Source organism: Anoplolepis gracilipes, chromosome 1, assembly GCF_047496725.1.
Source record: "Anoplolepis gracilipes chromosome 1, ASM4749672v1, whole genome shotgun sequence".
Lineage (NCBI taxonomy): Eukaryota > Metazoa > Arthropoda > Insecta > Hymenoptera > Formicidae > Anoplolepis > Anoplolepis gracilipes.
Genome location: NC_132970.1, coordinates 18,576,869 through 18,599,519, shown reverse-complemented (window position 1 = coordinate 18,599,519; position 22,651 = coordinate 18,576,869). Strand labels below are relative to the sequence as shown.

The 22,651-nt window shown below is 27.5% G+C and overlaps 1 protein-coding gene across 12 annotated transcripts in view; it reads right to left on the bottom strand.

Moving 5' to 3' along the window:
* Nucleotides 1-2,307: 2,307 nt before the first annotated feature.
* The window catches only part of Ethr (ecdysis triggering hormone receptor), a 44,456-nt gene continuing 24,112 nt past the window's right edge, over nucleotides 2,308-22,651 (bottom strand). For 11 of the 12 annotated variants that reach the window (XM_072904312.1, XM_072904330.1, XM_072904339.1 and 8 more), the window contains 3 exons: nucleotides 17,397-17,505; nucleotides 17,215-17,286; nucleotides 2,308-4,027 (listed from right to left, as the gene is read on the bottom strand). In XM_072904312.1, coding sequence (XP_072760413.1) covers nucleotides 3,301-4,027; nucleotides 17,215-17,286; nucleotides 17,397-17,505 — 908 coding nt within the window. In that variant the 3' untranslated portion in view covers nucleotides 2,308-3,300. Of the gene's footprint in view, nucleotides 5,710-17,214; nucleotides 17,287-17,396; nucleotides 17,506-22,651 lie in introns of all 12 variants that reach the window. The other variant, XM_072904382.1, reaches the window with a different exon arrangement.

Genomic DNA, 22,651 nt, shown 5'->3' with positions numbered 1-22,651 from the left:
TTCTTTCTTCATTCAATTAATTATTACGCACATGTTTTAAAAAATGCTAACGTAATGCTTTCAATATTATATTCTAATGTGTAATGAGCTTTTCTCTTATATTTATTTTGAGAACAATACTTTAATAAGAACATGATAGATATGATACCAACACTCTCAAATTAATATAACATACGTGTAATAATATTTTCAATAGAAACATTTTATCGTTATTAAAATAAATAAGTTGTTCATATATTAATTAACTATTTCAATAAAATACATCAAAATCTTTATATCTTTGCTATAACAACTTTCTAAAGATCCTATTCTATAAATTGCTGAAACGTATAAAGTTAACATTATTAATACAACATTTATAAAGTTTAACACTTTATTCATTTTTAAAATAGTTTTAAATCAAATTAGTTTTAAAATAGTTTTAAATCAACTCTACTAGAATATCTTATTACATATACATTAGTATGCGGCTAAAGCAAAATGAATATTTATTGAGTCTGCGTTAATATTGATAACGCGTCAAGATAATATTCTACGTGATTTATCTAAATAAAAATTAATTTAATCAAACTCTCTATTTGAATTACGAGAGAATTGTTAACAGACACGCATCTGCGTGCATTATTTATAATATAACATTTATTTCCAGAAATATTAACGTTATAATTTTTGGTATATTCAGTATATTAGAATTCCACAGAAATACACACACACACTCTCTCTCTCTTTCTCTCTCTCTCTCTCTCTCTCTCTCTCTCTCTCTCTCTCTCTCTCTCTCTTAGTTTCTCATAAATTTCTGAAGATGAATTAGTAAGTGGTTCCGCTTGCACGAGAACATTTGCCAAGGGCATGGATTCCACGTTTATTGATATCAGAAATTAAATAGATTAAACTGCAAATCAAATTTGTAGTAACTTCGAAGCAAATTTCTTTTTATAAATATTTTATTAAGTCTTAATTATCGATATATTTAACATTAAAACAGATATAACAAATTATTTGCGATATATCATATTCTACAATTGAATTTAAAAAAATTTTAAATTTATATATATATATATAAATTTATATTCTCTAGAGGATATAAATTTATAATTGAGAAAAAATGGCAGATTTCCGATTTATACAGGATTTTTGTTGAATTTAGTTTCTAAGAGCGATAATACATGGTTGTACTTAGCAGAGATAATGAGCACAAATTGCAGAGGATGAGCATAAATTGTATGAATACGTGATTAATTTAGATTTCAATATATCTTTAGATCCAAATAGTAATATTCACAAATGTGTGTTGCTGCTTAATTGAATCATAGCCTCTATCCAATGCGCACATTATAGATTATAGCAGAGCGACAACATTTTAACATATAATGGGGATATCAATATCTTCTATTATATTTAATATTGGACGTAACTTTTACCTTTTTATTTCTCATGGATACCTCTGTTTCCGTTATTACAGGATTTTTATACATAGTACGTATAAAAATCTGTATATTAAGTATTAATTAATTTTATTAATATTTTATTGTTTCCTATAAAAAAAAGTAAAGTACAGTATATTTATAAAATTTTTGTAATATTAACAAATTTTCTTTAATATTAAAGAATTGATTAAATTAATATCAAATGATGTAACAATAATAATATAATAAGTTTCTTTTATAGATATCAATAATTTTTATAAGGTATATTCTTTTTTTTCTCTTTCTCTCTCTCTCTCTCTCTCTCTCTCTCTCTCTCTCTCTCTCTCTCTTTATAAATATCTTTAATAATTATAATAAATAATAATAAAAAATTAACTGATGATAAAAATTTATGCGTTAATCATTTTTATTAAAGAATACTTGCTAATGATAAAGAATGGCACTAAAAATAGCACAGTTAACAACATTGCAATTTTTCTCGAGTCGACTGTGCGTTCATTGAATTAAATTATCATTAGCTTAACAGTGAAAACACTGTATCTAAATATGTATTTAAGTCAAACTTTGCTTTTATTTCGTTAGAAAACAAAATGTAGCTAATACTAAAAATTCCTAGAATTTTTTATATGAGCATTTCTACAACAATTGCATAGAAACTTTACTTATAGTTTTCAGGAATATTTCATGTAGATTTTGCGCTACTTTGCGATACTATTTAGTAAATAGTTTGTCAAATCGTACTTTATATTTAAATTATCTACATCTTCATTAAAAATATTTAAATTATCTACGTCCTCATTAAAAAGTACTTCTTCTCAGATGCCTGCATCATAGAAAATACCTGCCAATATTTACTACGTTCGATAACAAAGTGCATCAAGATAAAATGCAATTTAATTCTGACTTATGTACAAAGTTTACGAATTTCTTTTCAATTTTGCGTCTAAATAACATTTTGCGATACTTAATAATATCTTGCTTCTGTCGCTGAATTTTATTACTGATTCCATTGATAAAATAGCAAATTTTTATTTCCAAAATACAACAAAACAATGCTAATTAATGTTAAAAAGCGAAGTAAAATGAAAAAAAAATCATTAAAATAAATTTGTTATTTATATAATAGCGCATTTTTCCTAGGCCTGCTATATTTAGTTTTCTTTTCCCTACACATTTATTCAATTAAATGTTTAAATTAAATGTATCACGATTAAAATATTTAGGAACAAAAGATTACACTCTTTACTTTTCCTATAGTTCTTAATTCTTGGAAGAACCATTTCTACTTACCGTGTTATGTAATTTATATCATAAGCGTCTATATCATATATATTTACAACATACATTACGTATAAAATCGACAAACTAAGTCATATATCATGATGTCGTCACAGCGAATATCTAATACAATTATTGTACTCTAATTTCGTTTGGACTTGTGAATCGCATCTAATCTACCGCTGACATAGTAACATTCAGTGAACATTTAGTTAACAACTATTTTATAGCCATTGCTATAAAATCTTTGAATAATCTATCGTTAATTATTTAATTTTAATAAACTATTTATGTGATTACATAGAAAATGTGACACATATAAAATCATGGAAATATCAGAGTAATAAGATTACAAAAGGAGCATGTATCGAAGGACGAGAGAAAATCCAGTTCATTATTGCGCAATTTATCGATCCGTATTTAATCCTTTAACGGACTGTACTTAATAAATACTCATTAAAATATATGATTTTGAAAACAATGCTAAAAAGTTCAATTCTGATTTTATAAAATGATATAAAACGAAAAGTTAAAAAAAAGTCGCAAGATAAAGCGATAAGATGAAGCATTTTAAATCAGTCTGGTCTACAAAAAGTCAAACGTAACTTTCTTGTTTCTTCTTAACGATACTTCCAGCCACGACGGCCGTAAGTAAAGGCAATTTAATCTGTTTGTCCGTAGATGCTTGATCGTTGCATGGTACCTTAACGTTGCAGCTCTTATTGCTGCTGTGTCTTCGCCAGAAATCCGACTGATTGCTGCTGCAATTGGTCGATCCGGTCGTATAGGTACCCGTACGTTCCGACGTCTTCTTCTTTTTCCGCCTAGTAGGTCCCAGACCACAAAGTTTGAGAAAACCTTCCCTGAATTTGGTCGACATCAAATTATACAAAATGGGATTAATCGCCGAGTTTAAATACAGCATTACTCTACAAAAGTATAAAAGGCTGAAGTAGCCTTCTATGCCGAGCGAGACGATCATCTTGGGTGGTGCGATGATGATCCAGAGAGTGAGCGCTCTAAAGGGTAACAGGCACAGAAAAAAGCACAGCACCACCGTGCCCAACATTAGGACTACCTGTTTGCGATACTTAAGCAGGTTGTTCGCCGGTCCACGAGTTATTGTCGGATTCACCATCAGGTGTCTCGCGATCACTGTGTACAGCACTATCAAGATCAGCAGCGGAATCACGAAGAATACCATGATCGTTGTTAGAATGAAGCCCGTCATCCATGTCATCGATGCTTGCGTCGTACAAGTAGGGACGTATGTACCATCGACGTTCTCTTCCATCTCGTAGGTTACCATAAGCAATATTGGACTAAAATTTGTTAAAAGAGACAGAAATCGATTACTGTCACGCACACGTGTCGCGTGTAACGAAGCTTTTAGCAAATTATCATAATGTTGCGTTACCATGCAGCGTTAAGTCTCTCTAAAATACGATACCTTGTAAAAAAGTATTTTAATCAAAATTTTTCTATATTCTTAAGCAAAAAAATGTATATATATATATACATATTAGTAATATATAAATATTAATAATTTATGATACCTAAAAATAAAATCAAACTTGTGCGGAAGAAGAAAAATAAGGTCATTTGATATTCACGAGAGGATAATCATGAGAGAAAGTTCCATATGTAAGTATATTTTCGCATTAAAAATATACTCATGTGACATCTTTAATTATTAGATTCGTGTACACTTAGTCGTTAGCAATACTGAAATAATGATGAAAATAATGAAATCATTAAACTTAAACTTGAAACTTCTTAAACTTATTCGCGCATATCACTCGTTCGATTGTCGCGTAACTTTCGCAAAAATCTACGAAGTTTAATATCTCATAGAATGACGAAAGTTTTTCTCACGTTAGTCCTATTCAATCTAGCACAAGGGGTTCTTCCTTTCTCACTCAGTCTTAAGTTTCTTCTTCAGTGATTTATTACAAATACGAATAAAAGTTCTAATTTTTTAATGCTTTCGTGCTCTTTTGTTACAAATATAATTTTCCGATACTTTTTTATATCCATTTGTGATATATGTATAGTTTTTCAATGATTTTATGTAATCCTCTTCGATAAATATAACTTTCTGATACTTCTATATATTTTTCTTTTTATAAGTATTTCTAATACTTTCATTCATCGTTTTATTGTAAACATAATTTTTCAATATTTCCATGTTCCGTTTTAATATATAAGTATATATCAAATTGAATAAAGTTTTCCAGCTTTGAAAATGTCAATGCTAATATTTTGCTTGATATTAACTGACATTTTCATTGATCTTTTACATATAGAAATATACGTATATTATTTTGCATCGCATTGGGCAGCAAATTACAGTCATATTGTATTTCTTGATATAGTTCACAAAAAGTTTTCTTCCTGATTTGGATCTTCCTGATTTACCGCCATTCTCCTCGCGCTGAGATGCGTGCCTCCCTCACTCGCAAAACCGCATAATTTCAGGAAGCCTCGTCTGAATTTACTGCTCATCAGATTGTACAGTATCGGATTGCCGGCGCTATTTAAATAAAACATAATCCTGCAGAAATTGAGCAGGCCGAAAAACGTGTCATAATCGATCGCGGCTATCTCTTCGGCGGGCGCTATCACGATGTAGAAGATGAGGAGCCGGTAGGGCGATAAACACACGAAGAAACTTATGACTATGGTCAGTAGCATGTAAACCACTTGCCTCCTGGCACGGCTGTGATACGAGTCGCTGATGTTACCGGACGAGTCGCGAATAAGATGATTCACGATGAACGAATATAGCACTACGAGTATCACGAACGGGGCGACGAAGAAGAGCAACACCAATAGCAGGAAGAACGTAACACTGGCGACGGTGTCGGCCTGTGTCAGGCACACCGGCACGCGATTCACCTGATCCGCCACCTGCTGATCGCTCCCAACGTCAGCAACGACGACCTGCGCAACGTCGTGACCCGTCATCCTCATTTCGCGATACTGCGATACCCAGACCATCGGACTGCAATCGAGAAAAAAAAAAACCAAGAACGTACTTTATATCGTACTTTATTTCTGTTCCTCTTATATCGAGACCGCGACTTTGCTAACTTCGATTCGCGGTGACAAGCGGACAGAAGGAGGCAGAGAAGCGAGACGAACTTTAGTCGATCGTTCAATGATTTAAGGACAATTCGGTCGAAATACCCCTCGCGGAGATGGATTGAGAACATGACATTAGACTGATGAGATAAAGACAGATTGCAGTTTGCGATACGTTGATACATTGCTTAATTAAGCTAAGACGTGTGCTTAAGTGGCTTACTTCCCCAAAACTACTTAAGCGCTTCTTAACTTGGTAAAGACAAATGCACTTGTTAAAACTTTGCGAATTATTCCATTCACTTATGTACATGCAAGATGTACTAACAATAAATATATCTTGCAAGATATTTTCATAAACATTAATCGACAAAATATGTATTATTACGTAATTAAGATAATTAGAGTAAGTCTGAGGCTAGAGTTTTTCTCCATAACTGAACACTCTCAACTGAAAATCTTTATGATTAAAATCATAAAATTGATTTGAATGTATATTGTAATTTTTTCTTTTTATAATTAATAAAACAAATTAGACTTCTCATCCTAAAAACATACAAAAAGTATCTAATAAATAATTCCCTTCAATTTTTTCATTGGCCGTCTCTTCTGTATGGAATCACCCCAGCAATTATCCTATATTGGACAGCTTGATGAATTGTGTTAGAAAAGTTATTTCATGGAAATTTATAAAAGAAAAAAGAAAGATAAAGTATTAGATATAGTTTTAAAATTTTTATCTTATAGATTAAATTTAAATTAGAAATATGTTTGATATTTTCTGTTTTATTTAAAAAAAAATAATTATCAATTTATAATAAATATTTCTAAATTTTTATTTTGTAATTGATTTAAATCTTTAATTAAGTTAACCTTGCCAAAATCATATCAAATATTTTATTAATATCAATATAGCTCTATTCAAGGTAGCTCTTTAGTGTGTAACAAGAAATATTATATAATGTTATCTTAAAAAAATGGAATTGATTCATAAAGGTTCAATTTAAATGCACAATTATAAACAAGTTTTCTAAGTAGGATTTAGCAATAAAATAAAATTGCTGGAACGCGGATTACGTCCTGTATGCTATCTAAAAAAGTATCACAAGAACAATTCTCAAATCGCTTGTTAACGTCAATATAAGTATTGCTGCGTGTGAAAAATGAAAACTTTCTTGCTGGAAAAATCATGACAGAACTTACATCTATCTTTATCTGCATTTACATTTATTTGAATATGCATAACATCATCTTGATTGCACGATGTTTCTTTTCTGCATATAAATATAATAAGTGTATGTTATTAAATATAACGAGTGTATAAGATTAAAGTCAAATAGAATATTCTGTTTTTCGTATATACAATATATATATATATATATATATATATATATATATATATATATATATATATATATATATATATACTTGTATAATTACATGCAATTTAATTTTTAAAAAATCTTCATAATTTTAAGAAAAATTTTAAAATGCAAAAAAAAAAAATACAAGGAAAACTAGTTTTCTCTTTTTACACATTTTTATAACAAAAGATTCAAAAGAAAACAATAGATGTTGGTTAAATTGACCGGACGAAAGTAATTAAAGATTAATGTCTACCTGTAACCATCATTAAGGAACTGTGCTTAACTCTAAAATTGAAGTTGCTTTAAAGTTGCTCAAATGATTCTTTTTCTCTTTGTATTTTTCATAAAAATCTATTATAATATATTTATTATAAAAAGGAATAAAAGAGATTAATGTAAAATTTTGAGATAAGTGCTAACAATAACTATATTCGTTGATTGTATCGTATGTAAATATATACATGATTAAATCCGAGAATAAACATAAAGAACATAAACGCACAAATTGACTACAAATACATTTATTTCTTTAGAGAAAAAAAGGAAAAAACTGCTCTTTTTTTTCTATCTTTCTCATGAGAGTTAACGCAATATTTCTTATGAAAAATGCATAGCATGCTCTATTTTTTATATTTATGAATTCAATATCAGCGTAAATATTAGATACTAAAATAATTTTTAAATAAATGTTATTCAAACATAGAAAAAGTAAATATAAGTGGAAAAAATGATTATTCTGTTACAAGAACAGACGAAAAAAAATCTATACGAGTGCCTTCCCACGCCCACGCCGTGAAACAGAATATCGCGTTTCCTTTCGCGCGGGCACTTTACACAGGGTATTACAAAGCGAATTCGATTTTCGCGCAGACGATAGGATAGTATCGAATTTCAAGTGCTTGATGAAATGTGATTTTGATAATTGCATATCTCCATTTATCTCGACGCACTTTCACGTGTAAAAACCCAAGATCTTTTTAACCTTTAAGTAAAAAATGCGATAGAATATTATATCGGTGTTTGCATCACATTTCCTAATTTATTTAAATATATTTTCTGATAACATTTTTTCATTACAATCTAAAATAGATAACATAATGAATACAAATAAATAATTATCAGTAAAAAAGACAACATAAAAATATTATGCTTTGCTTTCTTACTTGCATTTGCATTTTTTACGAGCTATTTAAATGTTGAAATAAGATATTGCATTTTGTATCGGAATCGGGCGTTTATCAAGAAACTCTTAAATTAATGTTAATCGTCAAGATAATGATTTAATTAAACTGAAAATAAAAAACTAATAATTTCTGAAAATAAACTGAAAATAAAAATCTGAATAATTTCAAAACAGATACATGTTATCTTGTTGAGATATACTATTGCTTCACATAAGCTCGAGAAACACGTTATAGAGCGATCCATCACTGAATTGTATCGTTGTCGCATTCAATAAAGCGAAACATCTCACTATGACTTTTCAGAGTTTTCTGGCAGAGATATTTACCTTATTTCTGAACTGTTGCAAGATATTTCTAGAATTTTCGATTATCATAAGAAGAAGAAATAGTTTCAAGTCTGTACATGTTGAAAGTACTCCGTATAGAAGATTACATTCTACAAATCTGCGTCGTGCAAATGGAAAAGAAAAATATATGGAAATGTTAAAATATACATATGAGAATAAAATCGTTTAAAACTCGCTTTAGACGATCTACACTTCACGAAAAAGTACACAATAGAAATCTTTATAATTTTATATGTCACATTTTTTTATCTTAATATACATATATTCTGATATGTAATTTTGTATGTATGTATGTATGTATGTATGTGTATATATATATATATATATATATATATATATAACGTTTTTGAAAAACTAAAGTACTAAATATATATTATATAGTATATACAGTATATATACTTTTATTTTTTCAAAAACGTGTTTTCTTATATATATAATATATAATATTCTTATGTATCTTTATGATATTCTTATATATTATTTCTTATATACTATATAATGATATATAAAATTATAAATAAAATTTTGTTTCAAATTTTATCGGAAATTATAGAACCTCTAAAGAGAGTTATAATGGAAAAATATAACAAAATTTGAAAAAATGTAGCCTTATATTCGAAGTATTAAAAAAATGTCTTTTAGTCTTTCTATATATTATTACTTATTTTATTTAAAAGCGTTTGTAATTAATCTTATTTTACACATAAACGATCTTTTTTTTATTTATATATCGTTTATTTTATTTTTTTTCTATTAACTTTTTATATTTCTCTGCAGATAAGTAAAAAGCTCGAATATGAAGAATAGCAAATAACAATATAGTGAGAATAAGTAATGTGAAAATACAAAGCTTTTATTTTATACGTAATATATAAGAATATACAGTTTTCTCTTTCATAAAAGATTACTTTAAGATATGTGACTGCTAACAATAAGACTTACAGTCATAGGAAGACTATAAAATTACACAAACTCAACCAAGAGAATACATAATATTTTTGTAAAATCGATTTTAAAGTTGCTTGCAAAATGGTGTGTATGTAATCTAGTAAAATAAAAAAGAATAAATTTGCATTTCTTTGGTACTATAATATTTGACTTCCGCAAAATGTTTTTGCAAACTGAAAAGCAATTTATGTTGCACTGCAATTTTTAGTTTTCATATATATGCAAAATATTTCATAACTTGCGGTCTCTATTTTTAATTACAGATTCTTTAATAAATTTTATTTTATAGCAAACTTGGTTGTACTCCTATTTATAAAGTTATTTAAATGTAAAAATAAAACTTCTGATCATGAAATATACAACTTCGACAAATAATGTTATCACATAAAAGTCACGTTCCAAATACTATAATAATTTTATAATATAATTTTAACAAAGTATTGGATATTTTAGTATCACGATTTTTACCATATTTCTTTTTGCAATTACATAATTTTGACAGCCTTTAATATACATTGATGTAAACTAGTGCTGGTGATTGAATTAATAAAAATATTGAGCATTAATAATTTCTAAAGTCATTTATTATACAGAAAATTTCTTGCTAAAAGGTTAAAATCAGTAACAAAGTCATATTCATTTCATTCAGTAAATTTCAACTTTGAACTTTACTTTAAAAGAATTTTAATTTGAGACTCAATTAAAAGATACATAATGTTAAAACTAAAAAGTTGTAGTCACAACTTTCTTGGTTATTTGTCCTAAAAAGATATCGACTTCAAATTGGTAAAAAGATTTTTAAATATTAAAAATTGTAAGCTTGTTAGATATAATATGTATATAGAAATGTGCAATCATAAATTTAAAAAATATAACATAAAACAGAAATAACAAAAAAATTATAATTATATTATAATTATTATTATAAATTATTATTTTTATATAAAATCTTACAATTAGCAAATCAAATATTTCTTTGACTATGATACCGTTGCAATCAATTTTAAAACTTTGCAAAGAGATTTTCCGCTAAAACGAAAACGTTTTCTAACGCTTTGATTTACAAATGGAACGAAAGCAGAAATCGATGAAAATAACCACGAATGTATTTGACACAAGTTTTTACGACTTCGTGATAAGCTCTGCTTTAATTCTCGTTTGTGATTTTATCACTTTATCGTAGCGACTCATATGCGGTATAGAAAAACAAAATTTCGTAAACTTATTTATTTTCCTTCAACAAAAAAAAAATCATACGTGCAAAAGGCACGCTTCAAACTTTTAACTGTAATGCATTAACGACGGGCGTATATACATGCACCAAGTATTTTGTCCACGAGATAAAGTTAGAAATTGGCAAGAGAAGTATGCAGTTTGTTTATTCCAGTATATTTTTCTCATTCTACTGTGACAATAATGAAAACATATAAACATATCCTCCGCTATAAATCATTGTCACGTAAGGCTATTACGTGGACATTTCTAATTTCTCCAATCCGTGTCAAATTTCCTTGTGTAAGTCTTTTTTCTTTCATCATTTATCAACATCATGTCGCAACGAATCCAAAATTATAATTCGAAAACGTGCTTCTAGTTGGAAAACATCGAGCTTCGTGAAGGGTCCACGCGACTGTCTCGAGCTCGTTAATACTGTTATCCAGCTTTTCTTAAGAACCCTGGATCGCGTTGACAAAATCCTTCTGTAATCCACGACTCCGGATATATCAGATTCAAATTCTACTTCATATATTTCACGTTTGCATGATAGAATTACAAGAAGAAAGTATTAAAAATAGATTTAAGAAAGTTTATCCTGCTTTAATTTTTTACATATCACATAATAAGTATATGCAGTTATAACTGCATCTATATTATTTTTTAATTTCTTTCATGTAAACGTATTACAGACAGAGAGAGAGAGAGAGAGAGAGAGAGAGAGAGAGAGAGAGAGAAGAGAAAGAGAAAGACATCAAAATATAAATGCAACTTCAAATCACACTAATCAATATTAAATATTGAATAGATCAGTTTAAGAAGATAAATATCTATAATCTTTGAAAATTAAAATAATTATTTTTAAAAAATATACCTGCAATCAATATTGTGCAATAATCTAATCTCATTAAAAATATCGCATATAAAGAGAAGATAGACGCGCAGGTTTTCATTTATAACAAAGTAAATATATTTTCTGCTATTTTATGTGAAATATATAATGAGAAAGGTACAACGTACAACTCTCTTTGAATTTCGTACGTTTGGTTTTATTTCGAAAGTATATTACAATCTGTGCAATAGTTAGAGTGTTTCTTCCTCTCAAAGCTCTGACGGTTTTGAAAGCGCCTAAACAGTATTCGCGCAAAAGGAGAAATGTTAAGTATGTGTTACTAATTTCCCTTTGCTGTAATCTACAGCAACTATGTAACATCTACTTTGTCAAACAATTAAAATACATTTAGTATACCGGATAACATATAGATAACATTTTTCCATTACACTCTCAATGTATAGAAAGAAAAAAATTTATTTTTATTTTATTCTCTCTATCATTTATTGCATATATGTAACATTATTTAATTATGACTTTAAGTTATGCATTGCATAATGAAATTTCTCTCTCTCTCTCTCTCTCTCTCAAATTCATTTGGAACCATAATTGCAAAATATAATTGTTCTATTGCAACTTACAATTAATTAGTTAAGAAGAGAGATTTTCCTCTTTTCAATTATTAATTATTCGAAAATTAATAAATTAAAAGTTTTTATCTAAATCACAACATAATCATAACACAATATCACAGATGTACTATATTAAATATATTAAATATTCAAAAAATATAAATAACGATCTTCTTAAATATTTTCGTTAAAAAATATTAAAATTAATGAAAATAGTTAAAAATTCGATAGTTTAGAACTTGGAGTTTAGAGAAAGTGTAGGAAGAAAAATCGGGAAAAGAGAGAAGAGAAAAAAACGTAATAAATCTCAAATAAGCTAATTCTTACTCCAGATTAATCTTCTGGAACATGACATTTAATTCCAGATACGTTTCTAGTAATATCGCGATGTTTGCTTAGGGTGCAGCTCCCTGTTTCATCATAAGTGGCTATAAACTTAGGCTCTTTGTATTTGACGACTGGGAGACGTCGATTTGCGCACGTAACACGTACAAGACGTACATAGACTTCTGTGAGAAGTGTTTTACGGGCGATATCGCTTTTATGACGCGTGTGCGGTCCTACCGCAGTATGTATAAGACTGCTTTTATCTGGATAAACGTGAGGGTGTGAGGGCGTGAGGGTGGCATAGAGAGACTGGCTGGACTTTATGAAGCAAAAATCGAATCATTTATCCTCTTTCGAATGCCTTTCTATCGTTCAAAATATGCAGCAAAAAAAAAATAATTTCGCGGTTATTTCTGAAAATTCACTTATAGAGATAAATCTATCTTAATTTTATAATTTAAAATTTCTCTGCGTTATTTCTCTTGATGCAAAATCTTTCTATCTAATTTTGTTTTATATAAATTTTTAATTTAAGTTTTTAAAAACGAGATTAATTCTTGTAGATAAAAAAGGTACATTAAAAATATATATTCAGGTATATTTTTAATGTACATTTTTTATCTACAAGAATTAATCTCGTTTTTAATTAGGAAAAATTATTATAATTCTATTTTCGATTTTATTTAATATTTTGGTTTTAATTTTTTACGATAAACTTTTCACATTAATCTAACATAATAAATACTGCATATATTTTTAATAAGGTAGTAACTTTAATTTTCTTTTTATCTTTCTTTCTCTAAAGGAACTATAGCAAGAAAGTTTTCATTTTAAATATTGAATAATATATTATACATGACATATATTTAAATAGCACATCATATACTGTCCGCATATATTTGTAATAAATATTTACAGGCGATTTTTTTATGTACAGCCAGTTTTGCAGTTTTACGAAAATGTAACCATATACATATCAACTTTCATCAACCAATACTCGAGCATAAACGCTTTTAAAATATGCTATATATCAGGAACAGAAATAAAATATGATATAGATGTCATTTTTTTATTACATTTAATGTTAGAGAAAAGAAAATTCTCATTTAACGTTATAGAAAAGAAAAGTTTATTGATATTTTTATTTTATTCTCTCTATTAAATGATATTGCATATGTTTACCTGGAATTTATCGAGCAATCACGTTTGCCCGTCTTTTCTCCTCTTTCTTCACTTTTATTTCAAATTTCAAATTCTGAAAGAAAAATATAACTTGCATGCAGGTGACATCATAAAATAGTTTCGGGATGCCACAAAGCCTCATATGAAATATTTCCAGCTCATAAAGTTATGCATATTTTTATCTGTCAATGATATGTATGTAATTCATATTTTCATCAAACAATCCTTCTGTCCATTGAAATCTTTAATTACTATCATTTATTATAATTATGTCATTCAAAAAACAGCATAATTTTTAAACTACATAGTACTCTTTAAGAATTTTGTTTTTGTCAAACATATCGTCGAAATGTCTAGTCTTATATTTTAATGTTTAATAAGATTTATTCTGTGTACCTTTCATATGGTCACTTATATATCTGATATAACGTTAGAAAAAAAGAGAAAATAATCGACTGCATTTTATGCGACAGATATCAAGGTCCCCTCTTTCAATGAACTTGGCGAGGATCCTTTTATGAGGGAAATTGCGACGAGGACACAATCGGGCACTCGCGAATATTGGCGAGTCCGTTCATTCAACGCTAGTTTAAAATGCACTGATACAAGATAAAAGCTTAGGCGAACCCTGATACCACCTGTACATTTTCACTCGCTAAATTTTTTTCACGAAAATGATGCAGCCACACTATCTTTTCGCCTGGTGACGAAATCTCGGTAAGTTCAGACTTTCGTCTTCGCAATATATCCAATATTTTAAATCCTAATATTTCTATAAAAAACTCCGATACTAAGATGATAGTGTGGAGCCTGTATAAATATCGCGAAAGCCCGCTGCTGATCTTTATGTCATCAGAGCGTTTTAATGCGTCCCGAGGGTACCATAAAATCGAGGTCACATAACATACAATGGGAAAGTGTCACTTTGATAAGGTCACGTCATTGTGTGTTGCCAGAATGGTAGAATACAATACATTCTCTCGTATATTCGTAGCTGACTTGTATCGAAAAGAATTTTTAGAGTCGCCTAAGATATCATGACTTGCAATTTGCAATGTAATATTCTCATATGCGAGCAATTTTCACACGCAATATGTATGCTCGTTTTATATGCATGTCTTGTATTTTGTGATAAAAGGATTCAATTATGTGTCTTTGTAGTCCACACGATTCAGTAATATCCATAAGAAATTTCTTAGTTTCGTAGAAATACGAAATTTCTGCACGTGACACGTTCCTTTTAGAATAATGCGAGCAAAATGTACTGTTTTGTATGATACCGGGTGACTTGCTCGTTAGCTTTGTTTATTGAAAGTGAGCATGTAACCGCAAATAGGAATCCTTTGATGTAATCAAAATCTATCGTTTGTACTGTAATTCCAAAGTCCTTTATTTTGATGTACCAAATTCTTTTTTTCTCTATTTTTCGAATTAAATTTCAAACAAAATTCAAAATAAAATAAATTATTATTACATTTCTTTGTTATGTCTTAAAAAAAAATAAATCAAAATAATGTGTTACATTAAATAATTAAACCGATATATTAAAACGTAATATTTTGAAAACATGATAATAAGATTGACTGTTATCATTAGCGGTACTTTCGTATTTTAAGAAGACTTATTTAATAATTCAAATGCAATAAAAACTTGTTTCGACTGTCAATTACGTAATCCTACTTAAATATTAAATGCAACAGTGAAAAAAAAATAGTCAAGATCAGAATTCACTTACAAATATCAAAGATAATAGCAATAGATACTTATCTCTGATACATATTCTGTAGCTAGATTACCTACAGAATATCTTAGAAATAAAAATACATTCAACAAATAGATTTAAACGAAACAATGAAGTTAAAGAAGCAACGTCCTAGACGGTTCGCCACAGGCACATGTGTATTTCTACATATGCGTGAATGCCGCTTGTGGCAACCATTGCTTTATGCATGCAATATGACACGCATAAATAATTAGAAGCTTTATTCAAACGAAAGGAAATACACGTGTAAAGACACGTTCTCGTACTATGAATATATATCATTGTGAGATGTTCTTTAATCATTCCTTATGAAATATTTCTTCGCATAAAACATGCGAATCAAATATAGCATTTATGATTTTAACGATAAATTCTAACAGTTAAATTATAAGTTATTTTTTGCATTTTATCATTAAAATATCAGAAAAACATCAGTTATTAATTAAAAACTTAAAGAATTTTAATAATTAAATTGGCAGTATTCATTCAAATTCTTTTATGCGGAAGTAATTCTGTTATGAGAATAAAATTCCATGTAACCTTTTTTTGCGAAAGTAAATTAATAGTTGATATACAATTTAACAATTATGTGCATAATGTATACATTGAATAAACTGCTTTCAAATTTCAAAGTTAATATAATGAAGAATGCAAAACTTTCAGTAATTTAATTCGAGTAAAATTTGCAATCGATAACATAGATTATTCACGCTTGAGATTATTTTAGGTTTAAAAGTCATTTCAAACTTTATTATCAATATTTTACGATTCCGTTTTGAAAATTCATACATATTTATTAAATCAAACAAAAATGATATATATCGAGTGCATTCGATAAATTTCTAGTAATTTTTTCACAAGTTTTGAAAACTATGAAAGCTTATATACACCTGAGAGCAGAAAATAGAACATATTATTACACATAACGGAAGTTCTTGAATCAAAGTTTTAATGTGAATGAAGATCGAAGTTATGACGTAAATATGATATAGAGAGAATGATAGCTATATAATATTGTAAAGTTTAACCTATAATTCTACTTCTTGTCACACAAAATATGGAATTTAAAACCAAAATTATTTCTCTATATTGTATGTTTAAGTTGCTCCAACTTTTATCAGAAAACTATGCATTCTAAACTTAATATTCTATAATCCTAAGAATTTTATTTATATAGTTTGTAATAGCTATATTTGATGCCTGTTAAATGCTTATTAAACGATGATTAAATGTCTATGTATAATTATAATCTCAATTTATAACTATTAAAAAAATCTTTTTTATTTATGATTACAAAAAAAGTTTGACAGTTTTTTAAATTTATAAAGTTTTGTTTTGGATTATATTTGTCTAAACCGATTTCAATCAAGACCGACCGTGATTGATTCTCCCGTACATTTAAAACAAACTTTCTCAATAGAAGTTAATAAAACTCGTAACTGATGACTTCGTATTAGAATCATATGAAGACGTAAAGACGAGAGAAAATTTAATGAAAAAAGATGACATGCGTCAACCAGAAAAAAAGCATGAAAGACATGTAAAGCGAGATTACGGCAAAGATAAAGGTCATTAATAAAACATAAAAGAGTATTTATAAATCTTTTCAATTTTTTTTCTTTGCATCACCTTGTACACAGTGCCGCTGCCACCCATGCCAAAATGCACAAAATTGTCGCCCGCGCTTTTGTGCAAACGTATCTACAAACATATTGAATCAAATTAAATCCGTGTATAATATAATTCACTAAGTATGTAATTTAATTAATCGTTTTTATCTATTCCCTAAACATAGCTTCCTGATTACTTACCCTGCTCTTAAAGGCTCGCAGATCGCGTAATACCGTTCGAAGCTAATGGCCAAAATTGTGAGCACCGAAGCATGTGCAACAGTCAACTCCACAAACGGAACAGCTTTGCCTAAAACAAAAAAAATTATCCATCTTTTTTAAAGTATTTTTATATTATCCTAAATATATGTATATAAATTAATGTTTAAATCTTACACGCAACATCACAAAAAAATTTTAAATTTTATTACTCTATTTGATAAAATTAAAAATTTTAATATTAGTGTATATTTTATTTAACTTTTAATAAAATAATAAAATAAAGATGATATTTTCCTTAGATATAAATTATAAAATATAAAGAGCAAAGTATTTTCCAAATCTTAATTATTCTGGCTTCTTCAATCAACTGGTTTTATTTGTCATTCGCAAGCAAAAGTAACAGGATTATGAAACTAACATGCGAAACATAAAGTGGAAAACCATAAAGTTTGTACAGTACGTTGATATTTTATTTTAAAACTCAGAATTAAATCTATGTTAACGGAAACTATATTTTTGAAAGTTATAATACTTGTTTCACAAGTTATTTCGTAACATTACTATGTTATTACTATGAATAATATGTGATAAAGAGAATTTTTAAGTAATAAAATAAAACGAATAAAAAATAAGAGTAAAAAATTTTAAAATAGTGTTAAAATTTTGATATTAGGTGTATGTGTATATACATATATATCAATAATTAAATCTTTGATTGCTATAACAAGCTGACAGTTTCCAGAAAAAAAATTAAAAGTTTTATATATATTTCTAGATTTTAATTATTTATTTTTTAACGTTTTATTGTATTCTAAAAGCTTGTGTTTATTTCATATATATAATTAATATTTTTCTAATTTATCTTTATTTATTTAATTGTTATCTTATTCAATTATTAATACAATTTGTAAATTGTTATTCATTATAAAAACGATTTAAACATTAGAAACACGCATTAAATAAAAATATTAAATAAATATATTAAATATGTTGAAAAACAGAAAAAGTACTTTGATATTGTTTCTGAAATTGACGTATTTACATTACTGAGAACGTCGAAAAGATAGAAGTTTTTCTCTTTTTCATATATCCAGTGAAAACAACATTTCCGTGAATGTGTGATAATAATTCCCAAAAGAAATTTTGTTTAGTACAACACACAATGCCGCAATGTATACGACACCCTGGACACTATTATTTCCCGCATCATTCCTTCATTTATTCGCTGTCACCTGCGTGTGGACGATAGAATCGTTGGTTATGTTGACATTTTATCTGAAGATTAAACAGTCCGTCAATTTTTTCTGGCGAATGTTATACTTCTGTGATATAGAACCTCAGTAAAACCTGGATATTATTCAATTATTTTATTATATAGGAGCTCTGTTATTAAAGCTCAAATGTTTTATTGTTAAAACAAAATATCTCCTGGGAAATTTCTCTTAATCTTTTATTGAAACAAGAATATTTCTTGCGATATTAACTTCCTAATAAAAATATGTTTCTTCAAAATATTCGTGTTAATAAAAAGAATCAGATAATTTTTAAGACACAAACCATAAATTTATTAAGAGATAAACTTATTAACAGATTTCGTAATTTTCATCGACAAACTATCAGTTTTAAAAATTTTTATTCTGAAATATAATTCTAGATTTTTATATCTTTCTATTAATTTAAATAATAAAACAAATTTGAACTTTTAATATCACTAATGGTTAAAATTCTTTAAAAAATACAAGAATATGCTCAATACCATACGAGAACTGTTTTCAATCGATAGAAGTCTCGAAAATTAACCATTTCTTTTCACCTCATACATGTGCGTTTGTTAGTGACTATTTTATTTTGATGTTTTTTGCTCTTTAAAAGTAAAACTCTTTCTACAACTTACGTAAAATTATAAATCTTTGAAAATCTGATAAAAATGTGATAAAAAAAAATTTCAAGTAAGATAATGCATAAACTCACATTAGTTTGTTCTGCAGCACTTTTTTAACGGCTAGAATTATTTGTTTAAATTATCAAAAACTAGGGAACTATTGAAAATAAAGCAAAATTTTCTTTTAATTTTTCATATTTTTTTTAAATTATGAAAAATACTGAAATAATACCAGCTTTACACATATGATGTATGTATTGATAAAATGTTTATATATATGTATTTAAATATATTTGTGGATCTTGATTAATTTATAGTAAATTTCCAGAATACATAATATAGTAAATTTTCAAAATATAACTAAATCTTAAACTATTTAATTAATTAATCCTGACCAATTATTAATTAAATATATTAAATTTTTCAATACAAATTATTAAGAATTTTATCTCAAATTACTTCTATGAATAACGTAATTTATCTTAAAATAAGAAAAAATTTCAAGGTTTTTAACAATACAAACTATATGGATTAAAATAATTGAAGAAACTATTAGACTTTCTACGCTCATTCATTTAATACAACTCATTAATTTGTATTACTTCGGTAAATGATTTGATTATCAAGAAAATTTGATATGGAATTTTGTGCAAAAATCACTTATAATATGATTAAAAAGTTTATATTTCATATAAAAATAATTTTTTATTTAAATAAAAATTAATTTTTATTTACAAATAAGATATTTATAATTCGTTATTTTTTAGCAATTGTAAATTCTGATATTAATTTTTTCTACTAAAGTCATTATAGTAATAATTGAATACGTAGTTAAAATTAAAGAAACGCGCATCTTTTTCATTAGTTTTTTTTTGGTTTCTTTTTGACACATCGATGCTTGCAAGGGGACGTTTCAGACAAATTGCCTAACTCCTCCGCCTTCGCAGGAGGGCAATTGAGCCAGGAGGGTTGTTAGATTTTCCTTCGGAGAAGTTCGGCCGATTCCTCTTATAGTGGATAGTAATTTAGACTAGTTTCTACAATAAAGATGATACGCTGGCACTTTCTTTTCAAAGCAAAGAACAAACCCTTCTAATTTACGACTCGATATGTGGCTACACATAGTTTAACAATTAAAAACATTGACATTTTCTTTCCGTTAGAGGAACGATAAAGTAAATTGTTAATATTATTTTATTATTATTATTATTATTTTTATTTTTAGTACTGTCCAATCTATTCATTACGTTTTATATATAAATTTTATTCCGCAATATATAAGTAATACGCTCAATTAGTGTTTCATTTAATGTAAAAATACATTAAATGAAGTAAACATTAAAAAAATTTAATAAAAAATGTCAAATAATATTAAAAAAATAAATATAAATAATTTATTCTTTTTAATTAAATTTTATAATTCAATGAAAATTTTCCTTTTTCCCTCTATGGCGTTAAATCCTTTTACTTCTTCTATTTATATACATATGCTTATATTCTATTATATATTATTATTATATATATTACGCGGAAAAGTATAAAGTGTTGCTTGCAGAGAAAGGGCAAGATATTAAATGACCGGGAAAGCTTTGCCCTTTTAGGCGTCCGTCTTTACACGGAAGGCTATTTCTGCAATCGATTATCTGTGGCGCCAGCTTTCATAATTCAGCACATACATTCACCGGTTCTTATCACCATTACACGGATCTTGAGCTGTTCAGGGAAACTTCCCGAATGGAAAGCTATTTTAACATATCCTCAATCCTATATTACTAAGTTAAGAGTCCTTTTTTTAAAATCTTAGATAAAAATATGCTTATCATCTAAAAAGTAACTGATCTACGAATATGCAATGACAGCAGTCTGATAATAAAGGTAGAAGCGTTAATTTTATACTTGATGTGTACGGGCAACCTCAAAGTCACTGATATGTAATCTTATAGACGAGAATAAAATGGCTGTGATTGAAAATTATTATTCCACGTTCGAGGAGTTAGCACAATTATCAGATTTTTGCAAGCAGAAGACGTTCATTCGCTTGTCAAACTCCGATCAGTGGATGGAAGACAATAACGTTTGTGCGGTTACTAGTCCATTACTCTCCATTTATGTAACAATTACATGCCCGTGACTTTGAAATTACGCGCACAGATGTATGATCAACATCGATATCTTTATTATCAAACTACTTACTTATTATCATTTAAGAAATGATAATAGTAATATAATAGATAAAAGATGCAATAAATATTCATAAAAAAATATTTCACAAACCATAATTTTTTTAATTAACGCACGCATGCACGCACGCACATACGCATATGCATATATGTCATCAATATTACAAAAAATCAATTCTAGATCTCATCTTTTAAAATAAAAAGAGAGATTGCAATTTTAAAATAATAAAATATCTTCGTCTAGGAAAAAAGTCCATATACATATAATCAAATGTAATACACATACATAATTATAAACTTATATATTTATATATTTATGTGTTTTTTTATATAATCTCTGTCCATATATACAAAAAAATAATAAAAATAATAATTGAAAAGTAATTAGAAGAATAACTTTTGCATTATTTTTATAAAAAAGTGGAATTTAAAAAAGTGATAACAATTGTCTATAATCAATTCTAAATTTATATATAATTATATATAGGCAGATATATTACAATGTATCAGAAAAATTGAATATAGGCAAATAAGAGTTTCAAGTACCGCGCTGACTTTTATTTGATCTATATTTAATTTAAATTTGATATTTATTCCCGAGTTTTTTTAATTATAATTTATTTTATTACATTGTACTTTACAGATAACTGATGGGTCTATTTTATAAAAATGCTCTGTAATACTTTATCTCTACATAAGCTATGTAACATTGTAAAGCAAGAGAGAAAAAGCAAAAAGCGAAAGAAAAAAAGAGTTAAAAGTTACAGAGCTTGCAGAGAAAATTTTCTTACAGAATACACACAGCTAAATTTATAATTTAAAAGCACACAAATAGAAGCACGTTATTCTAAAATGTTAAAAATTATTATATTATTATTTAATTATATTGTATGTACAAAATGTCAGCTCTATTAAGCAATTATTTTGAGCAACTAAAAATCAAATAAAAGGCATAGTAAATCTGGAATATCATATCGAAGTGGAATGATTATTCATCTATTTTACTTTTATAAAATCATATCTGAGTTAAAATAATATAGATAAATAATATAGATTTTTTAACGTTCTATTTTTATGAGATAACTAACACTGTTTGCATGTCTGCAGTTTATTAGCTATATATGTCAATGTTTTTTCTTTCTTTGCCAAAAACTTTTGTGCTTTCGTTTTTT